General features: G+C 47.2%; 1 protein-coding gene across 3 annotated transcripts in view; it reads right to left on the bottom strand.

The window, feature by feature from the left end:
• LOC115091938 overlaps positions 1 to 19,767 on the bottom strand; it is a 268,754-nt gene that overhangs the window by 105,512 nt on the left and 143,475 nt on the right. For 2 of the 3 annotated variants that reach the window (XM_029602303.1, XM_029602304.1), the window contains exon 1: positions 11,945 to 12,029. Coding sequence is in view for 1 of the 3 variants with exons in the window: in XM_029602302.1 (XP_029458162.1) it covers positions 11,945 to 12,028 (84 nt within the window). In the remaining 2 variants the exon portion in view is untranslated. Of the gene's footprint in view, positions 1 to 11,944; positions 12,030 to 19,767 lie in introns of those variants that run through there. The other variant, XM_029602302.1, reaches the window with a different exon arrangement.

Here is a 19,767-nt window from a genome sequence, read left to right as displayed (position 1 = left end):
TCACTGGCACATGCTGTCTCTCTCACACACACAGGCTCTCTCTCACTCCCACATGCTGTCTTGCTCAAGCACAGGCTCTCACTGTCACATGTGCTCTCTCATACAATCATTCATACACACAAGCTCTCACTGTCACATGCTGTCTCTCATACAATCATTCATACACACAGGCTCTCACTGTCACATGCTATCTCTCTCACACACACACAGAGGCTCTCACATGCTGTCTCTGCAAACTCCCACACACAATCTCTCAACTCATCTCATACACGCACACACACTACAGACCCTCAGCCTCTCTCTCACCTCTGTGCCTCCTCTTCGCGGGTCACCGCAGGTTGGGCTCTGGAGCGGCCCTGATCTTCTCGGGCCATGGCGGCCCTGCTACCGGGCCTCTTCCTCTTCTCGGGCCGCGGCGGCCCTGTTACCGGGCCTCTTCCGCTTCTCGGCCTGTAAGCGCTGCTCCTCTTCTGCACGCGCTGATGCTCCTCCTCCTTCCTGCCCATGCGGCTCCGGCAACGTTTACTTCTGGGGCTGCACAGGCAGGAAGGAGGAAGAGCATCAGCGCGTTCAAACACGATCTTTTTCTTCGGGCCGTGGTGACGTGAACCTCACCATAGCCCTGCCGATCTGCCTGCTATATACGTGTCGCTGCTCAGCGGCCGTATGAGCCTCCTTGCGCCCGGGGGCATTGGCTCCCCTCGGGATACCACTGCTCGCGGCGCCCCCTAATACTTTGGTTGGAAACTTTATAATACAAAAAAAAAAAAAATCACGTGACAGGAGTGACCGGCCCACCGGGGGAAGCCCGATCCCCCGATAAGTCAATCCGCCCCTGCCTCAGGCATCAGATTGCTTTGAGCCACCCCTGTGTCTGTGTGAGAGCATGTGTGCCTGTGAATGTGTTTGTGTAAGAGCCTGGGTGCTTGTGTGATTGTGTATTTTTGTGTGCCAATGAGAGCCCATGTGTCACATATAGGTTCTCACAGGCACACACACACACACACACACACATAATATATCTGTGAGGGAGAGGGAGCCTGTGTATGTTAGAGAGAGAGAATGTATGAGAGAATGAATGTTATTGTGCATGTGTGTGTGAGAGAGAAGATAACATTTGTGTGGACCTACCTCCCCCAATCCAGGACAGTCTCATGGTGACAGGAAATGAGAAGATCCCAGGTATGGAGAGCAGAAGATTTTTTATCCTTATTAGTTTTAATTAGTGTGTGTAATTTAATGATTCTGCTCTTTTGAAATATTTAATTTTTTTGGTGGGGGAATAGAACAATTTTTAATTATTGAATTTTTATTCATCAGATATTTTGAAATATTTTATTGTTGTTTAGTGAATTTTGGATATTCTATTCATTAACTATTCATTAACTGGTTTGAAATATTTATTCTTTTTATGAATATGATTTTACTATTATGATTGATGCTTTATCTTTCTTGATTTTATTATTTAATGTTTTATGAAGAATGGTAATGTTTTTGTTTTTCCATTATTGCTCTGCATATAGAGGCTGGCTTGTTGTAAGTTCCAGTTCAGTTCTTCTCAGCACAGTTTCTGTTAATGATTTTTGATCTTTCTATTCTGTATTTGGTCAGGTTCTCTCTGTGTTTTGAGGTATTTTGCTGGCATGTAATTTCTGTGAAGGGATCTATAGCATCCTGGTTTCCTAGTAAGAGTTTTATTGGTGTTCTAGTGCCTGGTGTAACATGTGCAGTGTTGCCTTTTCATAGATACGCTTGTTAGGGTTGTTTTGGTATGGGAAGTTCACTATATTGAAAAGGTAATTCTGTTTATTCTTGGCTTTCTGAGGGCCAAGCCCACACCCAACACACATTACAAAAAGTCTAATTCCATAGGAGTTGAAAGTGTCTTTTTTTGCAGAATTTCCTGGTTCACACCATAGATGTGCATGTAAATATAATATGCATGTTATAAGTGGTATTTTTGCCTCAGAAAATTACTTTTGAATGTTCTTTTTCATATAAAATTTGTTATAAATGCATAATTTAATTGTCTGTGTCTATAAAGGATGTGGGGCGTGTGTGAAGTGGCATGTGTGCAAAGCTGTAGGTTTGTGTAGGGTACCTCATACCCTTCCCTATCCATGGATTCATGGGTGGGGGTGTGTGTCAGTTTTAAAAAATATAGATTGCAGGGCGGAGCTGGGCTTTATTTGATGGGCCCAGGACTGTCACTGAATCAATCGGGGGGGGGGAGGGGCAGCACCGTAATTTTTCGCACAGGGCAGCAAAAAAGCCAGCACTGGTCCTGATTTCCCTATCCCCAGAAGACTTTATAATAAGGGACAGTAACTTCCGAACTGGCGTGTGGGCGCACATGTGCGTGTGTTCGGCATGCCACGCCCAGAGCCACAGCTATTTTATAACTTGCATGCGTACAGGCGCGCATGTTAAAAAAAATAGCATGGCCGCTCATACATGTGCACACAAATGCCGCATCTACTGCATAAATCGAGGCATTTTAAAAGGGTTACGCACCAACGCTATTTCCAGTGTTACCAATTCGTTCCCAATTCACCCAGAGTTAGGTCCTCCAATCCCCCATTTTCATAGATTTCACTCCCCCCAGTTATCCCCGACCCTTAAAACCTTGCAGATCTGCCTATTTATCTTGTCACGCGCCAGACTGTGTAAGTATTTACACTCACGTCTCAGCTTCACGCCCCAAAATGCCCGTGCCCCATCCAGACCTCACCCACACCCTGCCCCTTTTTTGAAAACTTTCGAGATGGGCGCGCTGCAACATTTGCGCACGTTGGGCTTTTAAAATTCACCTTTAAGTTTGTAGCTGAGGCAACGGAGGACAAAGTGACTTGCCCAAGGTCACAAAATAGATGAAGGAGGACATAGCCCAAGTGCGGACACCTCTCTTCTTCCTCCTGCTCAGTTAGTAGAAGGGGGAGGAAAAAGATACAAGCAGGACAGCATCAGCAGAGAGGGAGGAGTCTCAAACTTTAACAGTTAGTGTCCGTATCAGCACAGAGGGAAGAAAGGAGGAGTTACAAAGTACAGCTTCAAAGTCCCCACAACCAGTTGTTATCGATCAGCTCCCCCGAGGGGAGGAGTTAGCAATCTGTTGTCGATCAGCTCCCCCAAGGGGGCGGAGTTAGCAATCTGTTACTTCTCCGGTGAAGGAGTTAGCAATCTGTTAATGATCAGCTCCTCCAGAAGGGAGGAGTTAGTAATCTGATCAATGTTGTACCCCGAAGGGGAGAAGCTGGCAATTTATAATACTCCATAGGCGGAGTTATCAATCTGTAGTGGGTTGGATACAAGGATACAAGGCAACAGATCTCTGGCTGAATTTGCCATAGAATTTAAAACTCTTGCAGCGGAACTTCGCTGGGCCCCCAAATGTCTGAAGACACTCTTTTGCAGAGGCCTGGACACCCTCATAAAGGATGAGCTGACCGCTCGTCAGACACCTGACTCGCTGGAACAAATAATAGCCTTAGCTACTCGGATTGACTGGCGGCTCCGAGACAAGATGAAGGAACTCCAGCCTAAGGTGTTACCTGGGTTAAAGCAAACCAGTGCTCCTGCACAACGAAGAGGTACAGCACCTGCTGCTGAGGAGAAGAAGGAACCAAAGGAACCTGGTCACTGTCACTTGACCTCTAAAGAGAGAAGATTTAGGAGGAAGAACAGCCTGTGCATGTACTGTGGTCAGCCAGGCCATGATGTTTCTGCTTGCCCTATTTGTCCGGGAAACTGACAAGCCTGAGTCCCGCAGGAGGACTGTTCTTGGGCTTTACAGCAATATCTCCTCCACTCTCTCGTCCAGTCTCTGTGATCCCTGAACTAGTGATGGTTCAAACCTCTGCCCTGAAGGACTTAGGGGCAGGAGGCAACTTAATTCTCAGTCGTCTTGTGGAAGACCTAAGGAGTCCATCCAGCAAATTTGAAGATCCACTATTGCATCACAATTTGAAGTGGGCCTTGGACAATTCTTTACTCCACCACTTCTCTTGAGGATCTTATCAACATCACCAGCAGTTTTTCTGCTGTCATTCATAGTGGTTGCTATGTGCGCCATAGCTAGATGGCGCTCTACATCTTCAATATCTTCCTGGACTACAAAATTGAGATATCCGCTACGATCTATCCACTCGGAAGTCGTGCTGGAGGTGTACAGCACTGTTGATTCCGAAGAAGAAGACATCTCTAGCTACCAGTGTTATGATTGGTCTAATCGGACATCGTGCTGGAGGTGTACAGAACTGTTGATTCTGAAGATGAAGATATCTCCACCCATCAACCTGATGGTTTTACTGGAATTGCCATCATCTCTCTTCCAGCATCCTGCGGAAGAGCTACTCAGTAGTGGATTTTGGACCAGTTTCTACATCACCATTTCCACTGAAACCTCAGGGGCGGATTTTCAAACACTACGCGCGTGGGTACTTTTGTTCGCGCCGGTGGCGCGAACAAAAGTACACCAGATTTTATAAGATGCGCGCGTAGCCGCGCGTATCTTATAAAATCCGGGATTGGCGCGCGCAAGGGGGTGCACATTTGTGCAACCTGCGAGCGCCGAGCCCAGCGCGGCCTGCCTGTTCCCTCCGAGGCAGCTCCGATTTCGGAGCGGCCTCGGAGGGAACTTTTCTTCGCCCTCCCCCCACCTTCCCCTCCCTTCCCCTACCTAACCCAACCCCCCGGCCCTATCTAAACTCCCCCCTTACCTTTGTTGGCAAAGTTACGCCTGCTTTCAGCAGGCGTAACTTTGCGCTCGTCGTCGGCAGCCCCGCTCCGTCCTCTGGTCCCGGGGGGGTGGTCCGGAGGCCTCGACCACGCCCGCGGGCCGGCGCCACGTCCCCGGGCCCGCCCCCGAAACTCCGCGTCGTTTAGGGAATGCCCCCGGACACGCCCCCTCCCTCCCCGTTTCGAAAGCCCCGGGACTTACGCGCGTCCCGGGGCTTTACGCGCGCTGGTGGCCTATGCAAAATAGGCGCACCGGTGCACGCAGGGGTTTTAAAATCCGCCCCTCAGTGATGTCCACAGCAGCTCCTCTCATTGCTGCTGATATCACCTTACACTCTGCAAGATTCTTCAAATCTCAACATCCATCTGTCATCGTGTAATATGAAATTGAACTCAAGAATTTAGAGATCCTGGATGTTTGTACAGAGGCTGAGTTTTGTATGCCTTAATGGGCTTTGACCCCAAAATCATCATTGGGAGCCTCAGACCTATTGGATAAAGAGATGCTTTATCAGTTCCACCTCGCCCATCCTTGGTACTTAACCTGGCAACCGAAGAGGAGACCGCCCTTTGAAGGGGGGTACTGTTGCGTTCGTGCCTGTTTTCACCCTCGCTCCACCCTCTCTACCTCTGTGGTGACTCCCTTCAGGTCTGACGGACAGATGCTGCCGCGGCTTCTCCTCACCTCTTCTTCCTGGAGTCCCCGGGCTGGCCTGACGCTGCGGATCCGCTATGTTCCTGATGACATAAGGGCGCGCGTGCGTGCTCCAGAGTTTGTACCGGCAAGGGCGCGAACCTTGGGGGCGTCCCCCCGTAGTGACGTCATCCGCTTCCACCTTAAAAGGTCTTTGTTTGCAACTACGAATCGAGTTAGCAAGGGGAATTCTTTCTCTGCTGCTCTGCCTCCACAAACTTACCAAGGGGTACCCGCTCCTCGGGGGCCCCGTTCTCACTTCTTGATTTCAGTAAGTCGGGATCCGGTACTTGCTCCTCGAGGGCCTACGTCCCTGAATGCTCTGAAGACTCCCTATTGCCTGGAAGCAATCGCAGACGTGAACACTGTGAGTTCTATTGCAGATAGGAACTGGTACTTGCTCCACGAGGGCCCATGTTCCTAATGCTGAAGACTCTCTTCTGTCTAAGACGTTATCGCAGGTACAGAGATCGTGAGTGATTATTGCAGATTGCAGAAAGGAACCGGTACTCGCTCCACAAGGGCCCATGTTCCTAAAACCCTTCAAAGACTCTCTTCTATTTCAGAAGCCATCACATACACAGATATTGTGAGTTCTTATTCCAGATTGCATTTAGGAACCAGTTCTCGCCTAAAGTCTCCTGATCCTGAATATACTGAAGACTCTCTGTTGCCTAGGAGCCATTACTGATATATCTACAATTGTGAGTGTGTCATCTACTGGTTATGTATCCAGCATACCCTGTCTACTCACTACCTATAGTCTCTCTCTACAGCTCAGCAAACCCAGAGATCGCAGTTCCAGTATTTGAAGGACTTCAGCCCTGCTGGGTACATCAGCTCACTACTGCCACATCTGGTGGTTCTACTACCTGTCTAAATAAAGAACTATCTGTGTCTGTCTCCATACTCCATCCTAGCTGGTGGTCCCTCTCAGGATATCCTCCTGGGGGCTCCTGGGGGCGTTATCATCTGCCATCGGCCAAGGGATTCACCAACTTACATCGTGTGCTCTTCCCCACACTACAAGAGTTGTATTGTAACAGACTGTCACTCTGTGGGGAGCCAACCCACTACAGATTGATAACTCCGCCTACAGAGTATTATAAATTGCCAGCTCCTGCCCTTTGGGGTACAGCATTGATCAGATTGCTAACTCTTCCCTTCTGGAGGAGCTGATCATTAACAGATTGCTAACGCCTTAACCGGAGAAGTAACAGATTGCTAACTCCGCCCCTCGGGGGAGTTGATCGATAACAGATTGCTAACTCTTCCCCTCGGAGGAGCTGATCGATAACACCAGTTTCCCTGCTGTCCCATGGCAATTGCAGGCAACAGCAACATCTGCAGGAAGTGATGGATTTTGCAGCCATGGAATCGCCCGGAGACTGGGGGCCCTGATGACAGACATCCTGCAAACTAGGAAAGTTACACCTCTGCAGTAAGGGAACACTTTAAAGCTCCCATTGTATTGCAGTTTGAAACCTCTGAGTATTTAGTTAGAGATGAGTTAAGCATCTAAGTTTCCTATCTCTAAATGCATAGCTATCATCTTACTACCTGCAAGGACAGCTATCAGTTTCTCAGCAGTTCAAGTTTGCCTAATTAGGATCTTACTTTCATCTCAGCACTATTCACATCCTCTCTCTCTTCTTTGCTTCATTTAGAAATGCTTCCTTAACTTTTCACCAGGGTTTCACACTGTTTGTTTTTGTCTTTTCCTCACCTTTGTGTCTGATTCTAGCTCTTACTTTCCTCGCTTTCTCCTTGCATGCTGACAACTGATTAACTTGATTTTTCAGGGCCCCTCCCCTCCAGAAAGTTATTTTGAAATGGGGAGGAAGGAATTGAATTGGGCTTGCCCAGAACATCAGTGGAAGACTGAAATATATGAGAATAACAATTGCTATGGTATTTCTGATCCAGAAATGATCTGAGCCATGCACATGCTTCATGGATTATATTACCAGTGAACTGCCTCTTCTAGATTATTTTCAAACTACGAATGCTTGAAACCCCCTAATCAAAGAGATTTTTATAAAGCCAATGATGATATCTAGTATACGAGTAACTCAACAATCTATAAAAATTATTATTGTTGCCATGCGAGGAATGTAAAACCATAGCAGTCCCTATTCAAGTCCTTCCCTCAGAGCTGTAGCGTGCATATTAGGGATGTGAATTGTTTTTTGACGATTTAAAATATCGTCCGATATATTTTAAATCGTCAAAAATCGTTAGGGCCACGATACAATACCAATTCCCCCGATTTATCGTTAAAAAATCGTAAATCGGGGGAAGGGGGAGGGCAGGAAAACCGGCACACTAAAACCCCCTAAAAACCCACCCCCGACCCTTTAAATTAAATCCCCCACCCTCCCGAACCCCCCCCCCCAAATGCTTTAAATAACCTGGGGATCCGGCGGTGGTCCAGAACGGCGGCGGTCCGGAACGGCCCCCTCAATTGAATCCTGTTGTCTTCAGCCGGCGCCATTTTGCAAAATGGCCGCCGCAAAATGGCGGCGGCCATAGACAAAAATGATTCGACGCAGGAGGTCGTTCCGGACCCCCGCTGGACTTTTGACAAGTCTTGTGGGGGTCAGGAGGCCCCCCCAAGCTGGCCAAAAGTTCCTGGGAGTCCAGCGGGGTTCAGGAAGCGATTTCTTGCCGCGAATAGTTTTCCGTACGGAAAATGGCGCCGGCAGGAGATCGACTGCAGGAGGTTGTTCAGCGGGGGTTCCGGACCGCCGCTGAACGACCTCCTGCAGTCGATCTCCTGCCGGCGCCATTTTCCGTACGGAAAACGATTCGCGGCAAGAAATCGCTTCCTGAACCCCGCTGGACTCCCAGGAACTTTTGGCCAGCTTGGGGGGGCCTCCTGACCCCCACAAGACTTGCCAAAAGTCCAGCGGGGGTCTGGAACGACCTCCTGCGTCGAATCGTTTTTGTCTATGGCCGCCGCTATTTTGCGGCGGCCATTTTGCAAAATGGCGCCGGCTGAAGACAACAGGATTCAATTGAGGGGGCCGTTCTGGACCGCCGCCATTCTGGACCGCCGCCGGATCCCCAGGTTATTTAAAGCATTTGGGGGGGGTTCAGGAGGGTGGGGGATTTAATTTAAAGGGTCGGGGGTGGGTTTTAGGGGGTTTTAGTGTGTCGGCTCACGATTTTAACGATTTTCACGATAGTTTACACACCCAAATGGCAACAATACGATTCCCTCCCCCTCCCAGCCGAAATCGATCGTTAAGACGATCGAGGACACGATTCACATCTCTAGTGCATATGGCCAATATGGCCACGGCCATAGGCACCGTTACCAAAAGGTGCGATAGTGCCGCCATCATGTGGGGCCTCAGTAAATGGAAAAGCCGCTAACAATGGGAGAAGCCTCATTGGTGGCAGTGGGATGGCACACGATTTCATGAATGCGACCGCCACCTGATGATGTCATGAAGCAGCATGTGCTGCAAGGCCCGATCCTTCCATTCTTCAGGAGCAGGGAGGGTGAATAAAGGGATTGCGGTAGTACCGTGGGGGGTGAGCAGCGTTAAGAAAATCATGCACTGGCCACCTACGGTGAGTGAGGGAATTGTGGGTGAGAAGAGGTGGAAGGAGTGACAAGACTTCTGGGCAATAGGGGAGCTGGGAGGGGAAAAAAGGGCTAGGGAGCAAGACTGCTGGGGAGTGGGGGGGTCTGGGTGAGGAGAGGGGTCTGGAGAACAAGACTGCAGGGGTGTGAGGGATCTGGAAGGGGAAGGGGAAGGGGGCTGGGGAGTAAGACTCCTGGGGAGTGGGGTGACTGAGAGAGGAGCAAAACTGCTGGGGGCTTGGGAATTTGAAAGGGGAGAGGGAGTTGGGACCAAGAGTGCTAGGGAGTTGGGGGGAAGGAGAGCAAGACTGTGTGGGGGAAAGAGAGAGAGAGAGAGCATGCTTGTATGTGTATGGGAGAGAACGAGAGCTTGTGTATGAGAGTTAAAGAGCATGCATGTGTGTATGTGTGTGGGACAGAGAGAGAGAGAGAGCATGTGTGTGGGAGACTGACCCCACTTCCTGTCTGCCTGCTAATCCATGAGAATTATAGGGATTCTAGAAATCTCCTCTTCTCCCTCACCGACCACACCCTTAGAGGCCTGGATCAGGGCCAAACCTACCTCCTCATCCTACTTGACATCTCTGCGGCTTTCGATACAGTCAACCACGAAACCCTACTAAACAGTCTGAATGACATCAGCTTGGGCAACACCACACTCAACTGGTTCAAATCAATCCTAAATAACCGCTCATACAAAGTCAGACTCAACTCCGCAGAATCCAAACAAATCCCCCTCACACACGGAGTACCTCAAGGCTCATCCCTCTCCTGCACACTCTTTAATATATACATGCTCCTCCTATGCACACTCCTCTCAAGCCTCAACCTAACCTTATCCTATACACAGATGACGTTCAGATTCTACTCCCCATACAAAAAACCACTGCAAACACACTCAAAACCTGGAACAACTACCTCCAGAAGATCACTCACCTACTATCTCAAATGTCCCTCAACCTCAACCACAACAAAACAGAAATTCTTCACCTTAACAACAGGACAATATCACTACTGAAAGACAGCTTCTCAACTCCTTCAACAGACAAAAAAAATATCCACATCAGCCAGAGACCTCGGAGTGATCATAGATAATGAACTCAACATGAAAAAGCACATAAACTCAATAATAAAGACTGGATTCTTCAAACTACAAATCCTAAAAAAAAGTCAAGCCACTTCTCTATGACCAAGACTACAGAACAGTACTACAAGCACTGCTAATCTCCAAAATTGACTACTGCAACACCCTACTCCTGGGCCTCCCATCCAACACGCTCCGACCACTGCAAATACTCTAAAATGCCGCAGCACGATCACTCTCCAACACCAAAAAATCCGAACACATCACACCAGTACTCAAAAAACTACACTGGCTACCTATAACACAAAGAATCCAGTACAAAACACTAACACTCATCCACAAAGCCCTATACACCGAAAAATTCGACTGGCAAAGCCCAGCCCTACACTTTCAATCCTCCCAGAGATCTCTACGATCCACCAACACTGGTCTTATCCCCACATCCTCACCAAAAATGGCCCACCTTACCTCAACAAGGGCAAGAGCCTTGACAGTTGCAGGCCCAACCCTATGGAACAACCTACCCCCACAACTCAGGCTAAATCCCACAACCCAATCATTCAAAAAGGACATCAAAACATGGCTATTCCAGAAAGCATACCACAATGACTCAACACAGATTGTATGTTAAATGTTTTAAATGCTTTATTCAAATGTTTCAATGTCACAATATAAATGTCACAATGTTACTATATTAATGTCAATGAAAATGTCAAATGTAAAACAGAAAATCCATGCTGCACTGAAAACCATTGTGATACCTCTGGTGAACATCGATATAGAAAAGCAAATAAATAAAATAAATATATCAAAAGTTCTAGATATGGGTAACAGGGTATTTTTTAAAAATCCTTATTAGTTTTAATGGGTATTATTGAATGTGTTATTTGAAATATTTTATTGAAGTTTGGAAAATTTGTATATGAGTTTTTAATTTTTGAATGCTATTCTATTCATTAGTTTCACATTTTTCTTTTTATTGGTATGGTTTTACTAATTTTATTGTTTTATAAGGAATGATAATGCTTCTGTTTTTCCATTGTTGCAGTTCATATAGAATTTGACTTGTTGTGGTTTCCTGTTCAGTTTTTGTCTGTATATTTCTATTTATATTTTATGGTCTCTTTATTCTGTATTTGAGGGTCTATCTGTGTTTTGAATGTGTGACTGAAGTAAGGTATTCCAATAGTGTGTAGTTTATATGTAGGGATCTATAGCAGCTTGGCTTGTTCTGTTTTCCTATTAGGGGGTGTAATATTTGCAGTGTTAACTTTCATAAGTTGAGTTATTGCTGTTTGAGTGCTGGCAGTTAGTGTTGATTTGATTATAGAAAGTTTATTGCATTGTAATTCTGTTTTCTTGTGGCAATCTGAGGGTCATGCCCATGCCCAAGACGCTTAACAGTAGGCCTAATACAATATGAGTTCCAAGTGCCTCTTGCGTTTTTGCAGGGTTTTCTGGTTGGCACCACAGCAGTGCTTGTCAATATAATATACATATTATAAGTGATATTTTTACCTCAGAAGACTGTGCTTTGAATGTCCTTTTTCATGTAAAATATAAATGCATACATTTTAATTGTGTGTGATGGGGTGGAGGGCACCTAATACCCTTGCACTGGCCATGGGTATTGCTGCACAAACATTTAACAAAGTCTCCCAACTCATGGTGTCATGTTTGTAATGGGCGAGGGAGCAATTTTTCACTGGGCCATAGGCATCATATTGCTTGGCTACGGCTCTGCCTTCCCTTCTCTAAGCTGAACTCTTCTCATTAATAGACTTGCTGTCTAATTAAGAAAACACACATCTTAAGAAGAATAAGTAAGAGTATTTACCTCTCTTGAAACTGCCAGCAATGTCACAGAATCATGGCAAACAACCGTAACATTTCTTCTACTGCTTGTCAAAATTGCAACATCCTACGTAAAGTACAAATAATATATACAGATGATTAAACAAAATGCTTTGAAAAGTCCTTGTATTTTTAAGAAGCATTTCCATTTATTTAGAGCAGAGGTTCCCAAATTATAATCTTGTTTCCAGATAGAATACTAGCAAATGCTCTGAGCATTGAAGACTGCTCTCAGTTCTAGTAGATTGCTCTGATATGATCTCTCCCCCTACCGACCAGGAGCCATGGATGCAGAGTGAAAGAGTATGGGCTCTCTACTCTTTGGGGCCAAAGCAATAAAAAGCGCGGAAAGCGGGCGCTGAAAAGTCAGCGCCCGCTTTCCTAACGTGTGCATGGTTGCCCGCAAGGGGGGCAGCATGCAATACCCAAATTAGGGGGGTCGTGCTAGCAAGGAGGCGCTAGGGTTGCTTGCGCGACTTTAGCGCCTCCTTGCTAATGCGACCCCGCCGCGGGCTCCAGGCAGGCGTTAATATCTGAGAGCAAAAATGTGCGTCTGCAACGCACTCTTTTTTTTTGGCATGTGGCGTGAATGAGTATTAGCCTCATTCACATGCATTTGCGTGTGATGAGCGCTATTGCATTCACTCCGCATCCGACGCGGGTTAAATAGGCGCCAATCCCCCTATTTCATTAGGGGGTGGATTAGCGCCTATTTAACCCGCGTCGGAGTGCAGGTTATACAGTGCGCTCGGCTGAGCACACTATATTGCATCAGCCCCTGTGTTTAATATATTTGCAGTCTAAACCATTTGGTACTAAAGTTGACAGAATAGTAGCCCCTGACTGAGATTGATGCAGTTTGTCAAGGAGCAGGCACGCTGGGATGGAATTTCCCCCAGCAGGAGTAAGGCCAAACTTGGGGGTAGGGCAGGACTGGGTCTTCTGCCTCTACCAGCCTCCTCCCCTGCAGATTCAGTCCTTGGGTTCCGATGGCCAGCAGGACTTATCCAGAAGCATGGCTGCTGCCAGAACATGTCACAGGCTGGAAGCTGGAACAAAAGCATAGGCTGTGAGCTAGATACAGGCAGGCCTGGAGATAAGGCTGAAATCAAGGGCAGACTTGGACCAGAAGTAAGGGCAAAGCCAGCATAGTATACAAGGGACTGGACTGGGCAGAACAAGATAAGGACAGGCCTAGGAAAGGCTGGACAAGGACAGGACAGGGCAAGGAATGGACAAGCTGGGTTAAGCAGGCCTAGAGTATCCGCCCCATGGGATCAGCAATAGAGCAACCAGAGCAGCTGTGAGCAAGACTTGCTGATGACCTGCTGGCAGGGGGGGCTGCATAGCAGGCTGTATTGTGACAGTTTCTCCACCAGGTTAGATAAAGACAAACTCAGCTAGTCATTCTTACAGGAAATGACAATGGCTGGGTAACGTGGTTGGTGACCCTGAAACCTGAGAATCCATTGAAGGTGAAAGTGAGCGTACAATGTTACATGGACTGTGGCTGCCATAGAGTCAAGTAGTTCCATAGAAATGGAGGAAAAAGGGTAACATATGGAAAGCTATTTACATTAATGTTTCCATTGTTTTATGAACTTGTGGGGTTCAGGGGGAAAGGAGGTGCCACTATACCCAATAATTTTTTTATAATTCAGGGGTCCCTAGTCCTGGGGGAAAATCTGCAGAGAATTCCCGCCCCCCCCCCCCTTGCAGAATTGCCAAATTCTGCGCAGAAAATAGCAAAGGAGACCCCGGCATGCCACGAACAGAGCGCGCGAAGACGAAGGCCCGCATGTGCTGCGGGACACGCTCCGTTTGCGGCAAAGATGAAGGCCCCGACGCGCTGTTCATGGCAAAGATGGAAGGCCCCTGTGTGCCGTGAATGGACTGTGCTCCGCTCGCGGCAAAGATAAAGGCCCCGATGAAAGAGAATGGGTGTGAGAGAGGGGAGGGGGTGTGGGGAAGGGGAGGGTGTGAAAGAGAGCATGGGAGGTAAGAGAGTGGGGGGATGCTTGAGGGTGGGTTTCAGAGAAAGGGAGCCTATAAGAGGGGAGGGGGTGTGGGGGAGGGTGAGAGAGAGCAGGAGGGTGTGAGAGAGAGCATGGGAGGTAAGAGAGGGGGGATGCTTGAGTGAGGGTTTCAGAAAGAGGGAGCCTATATGATGGGAGGGGTGTGGGGGAGGGGAAGAAGGAGGATGTGAGAGAGAGCATGGTAAGTAAGAGGGGGGGGGATGCTTGAGTGTGGGTTTCAGAGAGAGGGATCCTATATGAGGAGATTGTGAAGGAGTGTGTATGTGTGTGAGAGATTGGGAGCTCGTGTGTATAAAAAAGGGATCATATGTATCTGAGGGTGCTAGCCTGTGTGAAGGGATTGTGTATGTGTGAGACAGAGCCTGTGTGAAGGGGTGCGTGAAAGAGAGACATAGGTAGCCTGTGTGAGGATGTATATGTGAGAGATTGTGTGGGTGTGTATGCAAGAGAGAGGGCCCTGTATGAGGGGATGTGTGTGTGTGCGAGAGAGTGAGGGAGCCTGTATGAGGGTGTGTGTATGTGTATTAGAGAGAAGGAGCATGTGAAGGGCAGTACTGAGAACAGTGTCAAACTCTGGGACTGGCAATAAAGTGGAAAGGGTTGAACCTAGAGGTGGAGGGGAGAGATACTGGCAGGTGGAGGAGTTGGGGCCTGAAAGGGCAAAGTGGCCAGGGGAGTAGGGAGAGCAAGTGGAAGGGACACTCTTACAGTGAATTTCTAGGGAAATTCTGCTCAAAATATTTAAAATTCTGCATCTTTAAGTAATAACTTTTTCTGTATTAATTTAAAATGTAATTACTTAAAGACTGTCATATAAATTATGTTATTTTGACCAATATAAAGTTTGCAGAATTTTAAGTTTTTTTGAGCAGAATTCCCCCAGGAGTAAGGGGTTGGAGGAGGAGAAGCAGTATATGGGGGGGGGGGGGGGGGGTTTGAAATGGCTGGCTATTTTTTTTTTTTTATGGATAGGGGGTCCCATTTATTGAATCTATATTGTCTGGGCTTGGGGGGAGATGTCATCGCCCAATCATCTGCTATTATTAAACTTTTGTTGTTGGGGGCTACCTCAAGTATCAGCCCTGAGGTGAGGAGGGGGGTCATGTTTGACCCCCCAACAATTTGTACCACTTTCAGCCACATTTGTTTTTAATAGGTGGACCGTTTTAAGTCTAACATGGGAGCACTAGGACCTGCATTACGGACTCAATGTTCCTGCGTGGAACGTTTTCCCAAAAGGTGAAGTTAAAATAGCATGGCTGCCAAATTTCTAAGTCATATTAAGACACGATTGATAACTCAAAAATTTCAAGCAGTCTAATTATTTTATACTAGATAATTGTAAATAAAGACCAGCAGAATTAAGAGTAAATAAAGACTATCAGATTTTAATTAAAGTAATAGATGGGTCAAGTTTTGCGCTCATGTCTGTTTATAATATACACTTTTGAGTTTTCTCTTCTCTACTTTTTGACAACAGAAGCCAATGCAATTATGCCCTGCTCCATGGAAGTTAACATGCCTAAACAAGATTTGTGATGTCTGTTTAAAGGTATCTTCCTCACAGAGAGTTTTTCTAATCATTTTTCATCTTTTTGTATCTTTATCCCACTTATATGACTACCAGTAGTTCTGTTGCAATCAAGATTCTAGCAGCCCTCTGCTAGTTCCTGGGGTAGCCTCCAGCCACTCCGAAGCCCTTTCAGACTGATGAATAGGCAATTCTGGTCGCCGCATCTCAAAAAAGATATAATTGCGATGGAGAAGGTACAGAGAAGGGCGACCAAAATGATAAGGGGAACGGAACAGCTCCCCTATGAGGAAAGATAAAGAGGTTAGGACTTTTCAGCTTGGAGAAGAGACGGCTGAGGGGGGATATGATAGAGGTGTTTAAAATCATGAGAGGTCTAGAATGGGTAGATGTGAATCAGTTATTTAGTCTTTCAGATAATAGAAAGACTAGGGGGCACTCCATGAAGTTAGCATGTGGCACATTTAAAACTAATCGGAGAAAGTTCTTCGTCACTCAACGCACAATTAAACTCTGGAAGTTGTTGCCAGAGGACGTGGTTAGTTCAGTTAGTATAGCTGTGTTTAAAAAAGGATTGGATAAGTTCTTGGAGGAGAAGTCCATTACCTGCTATTAAGTTCACTTAGAGAATAGCCACTGCCATTAGCAATGGTTACATGGAATAGACTTAGTTTTTGGGTACTTGCCAGGTTCTTATGGCCTGGATTGGCCACTCTTGGAAACAGGATGCTGGGCTTGATGGACCCTTGGTCTGACCCAGTATGACATTTTCTTATGTTCTTATGACCAGGTATAGGCTCTCCATAAACAGATGAAATGACACAAGGGGTGGTTAAACTGGTAGTAGGGCAACCATATTGACATAGCAGTGACTCCTGGATAAGGTTGCCCCCAGCTCCAGAGTCTACTAAGTCTTTAGTCTGAACTGTGTGTTTTCCGAAGGAGAGACACACTGGTATTATTAGCTGTCAAAAGGAAGCAGGAGGATGGAAGGCTACCTTCCCAACAAGACTTCTTTATACAGAATTTTCCAGTTTCAGGGAACACCAACTGACAAGATGGTCTGATGCAGTACAGTAGAGACAAAGGTTGTTTGCTTTTCACTTTTGTTTCTCGTCAAGTGAGAGTTGGGTATTACCCAATTGCATAGGTTCTTTGCATGCGTCACCCTCAAAGGTTCTGAGATAATCTGCAGGGAATATGGACGTCCAGCAACCACAGGAGCAGTCTGCTGGGAATTCTTTTTTTCATAAGCTTGTTCTAGAAACCTTATATCTATGCGAATAGCCAGGGCAATAAGTGCTTTGAGGGATAGAGGAAGGACCCGAGCTGCTAATTCATCTTTTATTCTTCTGGACAGACCTTGCCAGGAAATGGTAATTTGGCTATCTTTGCCCCATCCGAGTTCAGAGACTAGGGTATGAAATTCAACTGTGTACTCGCTAACTGAGCACGTACCTTGATGGAAACAAAGAAGTTCCATGGCAGTTGAAGAAAACACGTCTGGACCGGTCAAAGATCAAGCAAAATTGTTGCGTGAAGTTATCCAGACTTCTGAGAAGTACATCATCTTGTTCCCATGAGGGAGAAGCGCAGGCGAGAGCAGGTCCATCCAACAAGGAAAGAATATAGGTAATCTTAACATGGTCAGAAAAAAAACAAGTTCAAACTGCATCTTGTAGACACTGAGAAATCCTCTGCACCCCTTAAGATCGCCACTATGCCTTGGAGGTGGAGGAAGTTGAATCATGAGTTCCACAGCCTGGATGGGTGCCAGTGCAGGACCCCCCAGGGCAAGCATTAGAGCAGGAGGTAGATATGGGACTTGTATCATGTCTAGGCACTGAGACATGGTCCATAATGAATCTTTTACTTGATCAAACTGCTGCTCAGTCTGTGACATGAACTGGTGCAGGAGACCAATCAATTCTGTTTTTCCTCCTGCAGCTGGTGGCTTAAAGCAGTGATGGCCCATTGCAGAGACATGTTAACCAAGCTCATGGCCTTGTCAAACTGTCAGGGCCAGGCAGCCCTCTGCTGGTTCCTGGGGGTAGCTCTCCAGCTACTCTGAAGCCCTTTCGGACTGATGAACAGGAACAGCAAATGCTTGAGCTCCTGTGCCACGGTGCAATCTCAAGGCAAGGCCCAAGACCTGCACCAATGGCAGGCGAGCACCTCCTGACAAGGACCAGACAGAGTCCACGAGTCTGTACAAAGGCAGGATGTATAGCTGAAGGCTTGATAAAGAAAAGCTGAAGCAGAGAACTAACAAGAGCAAGGCTGATGGCTTGAAACAAGACTGATGGACATGTAACAAGGCCGAAGGCTTGCACAATGCACAGCTCAACTGAAGCCTGGAGCACAACTGAAGACCAGAACCAGTCCAAGTCAAAAACAGCAACCAGGCTGAACCAAAGACAGGAACCAGGCTGAGCCAGAGACAGGAACCAAGCTGAACTGAAGAATGCAGCAGCAGAGTCCAAAAGACAAACAGAATGCAAGCAAGATCCAACACAATCCGGGGTCATTGCAGACAGCAAGCAAGGAGAATCCAATAACTGGTCTGGGGTCAAGGGTCACAGCAAGCAAGGAGAATGTAGTAACAGTCCAGGGCCAAGGCAGGCAGAATCCAGAATAATCCAAGGTCAAAGCAGGTAGCAAACAGGTAAAATCGAAAAACAGGCGCACAGCAAGGACCAGGAACAGATTAAGGAACCTGTTACCAGGGCAAAAAGTCCAGGTTCAGGCAAACTAAGTAGTCGGGAGCATGTGACATCATCTTCAGGTCAAACGCCCAGCTCTCCCTCCAATGTGTGCAGAATTGTGTGCTGATGAAGACGTATGCCTGCGCATTCCTCCGCCAAGTCTTAGTCACATATGTATCAGGGAATGCCCTGGTGGTTCCCTGCAGCACAGTGAGCATCTGAAGCCGGGGATTCTGGAAAGATAGCTAGATTCTAACACGATTATATAAGTGAGAGTTGCACTTTTTTCTTTATCTAAAATTATGTTTATTTCATGCTTGTTTCTTGAGCAAAAGCCTGTCACAATTCATTTGAAAATTCACTTTCACAGTATTCGAGTCTTTCATCACTACATTATTCATTACCACAGAGACCACACCATCGAGTAAGATATAATAATGCTGTCATTTTATTCCAGCTCATGTGACGGAAGCAGCTGGCAAGGATGCAATTGCTCAGTAACACCGTTGAGCATGAGCTGATCTTCAGTAATAAAGGAGAGGTACAGTTCACCACTTAACAATATATTTTGCAACGATGACATCAGACTCCAATCCTTATAGCCAGGTTTTCTAACTTGATCCTGACAAAAGTTCATTGTAGTTTCATTTAATTTGAACCTTCTCTGATAGCAGCATTTCAACAGGAGTCCTTCTAAAAACAATGACCCTGTGCCTTCCTGCCTAGCTCTGAAGAGTTGCACAGTTAGTGAACTAAGGAACTATTTCATTATCGTATTGGATAGCATGATAAATCTTTTCTTAGCTTAATAATACCATAATGATGTGTCAAACATTTATGTTATTATTTCAGAAGCTTTGGGGCGGATTTTAAATGCCCTGCGCACGTAAATCCGGGCGGATTTACTCGCGCAGGGCCCTCGTGCGCCGGTGCGCCTATTTTGCATAGGCCGCCGGCGCGCGCAGAGCCCCAGGGCGCGCATAAGTCCCGGGGTTTTTTAAAAGGGGCGGGAGGGGGCGTGTCGGGGCGTGGCCGAATGACGCGGCATTCCGGGGGCGTGACGTGGCGTTTGGGGGGCAGCGATGCGGGGCGTGGTTTCAGCCCGGGGGCGTGGCTGCGGCCTCCTGACCAGCCCCCGGGACCGGAATACGGAGCGGGGCAGCCGGCCGACGCGCGCAGATTTACGTCTGCTTTTCGCAGGCGTAAATCGTGGAATAAAGGTAAGGGGGGGTTAGATAGGGCCGGGGGGGGTGGGTTAGGTAGGGGAAGGGAGGGGAAGGTGGGGGGAGGGCGAAGGAAAGTTCCCTCCGAGGCCGCTGCGAAATCGGAGCGGCGTCGGAGGGAACAGGCAGCGCGCGCTGGGCTCGGCGCGCGCAGTTTGCACAAATGTGCATCCCCCTTGCGCGTGCCGACCCCGGATTTTATAAGATATGCACGGCTACGCGCGTATCTTATAAAATCCAGTATACTTTTGTTTGCGCCTGGTGCACAAACAAAAGTACGCGATCGCGCAATTTTTTAAAATCTACCCTTT

The sequence above is a fragment of the Rhinatrema bivittatum genome, chromosome 5 (assembly GCF_901001135.1).
Source record: "Rhinatrema bivittatum chromosome 5, aRhiBiv1.1, whole genome shotgun sequence".
NCBI classification, from domain to species: domain Eukaryota; kingdom Metazoa; phylum Chordata; class Amphibia; order Gymnophiona; family Rhinatrematidae; genus Rhinatrema; species Rhinatrema bivittatum.
The sequence above is the reverse complement of the archived record's forward strand: the minus strand, read 5'-3'. Positions and strand labels throughout refer to the sequence as shown.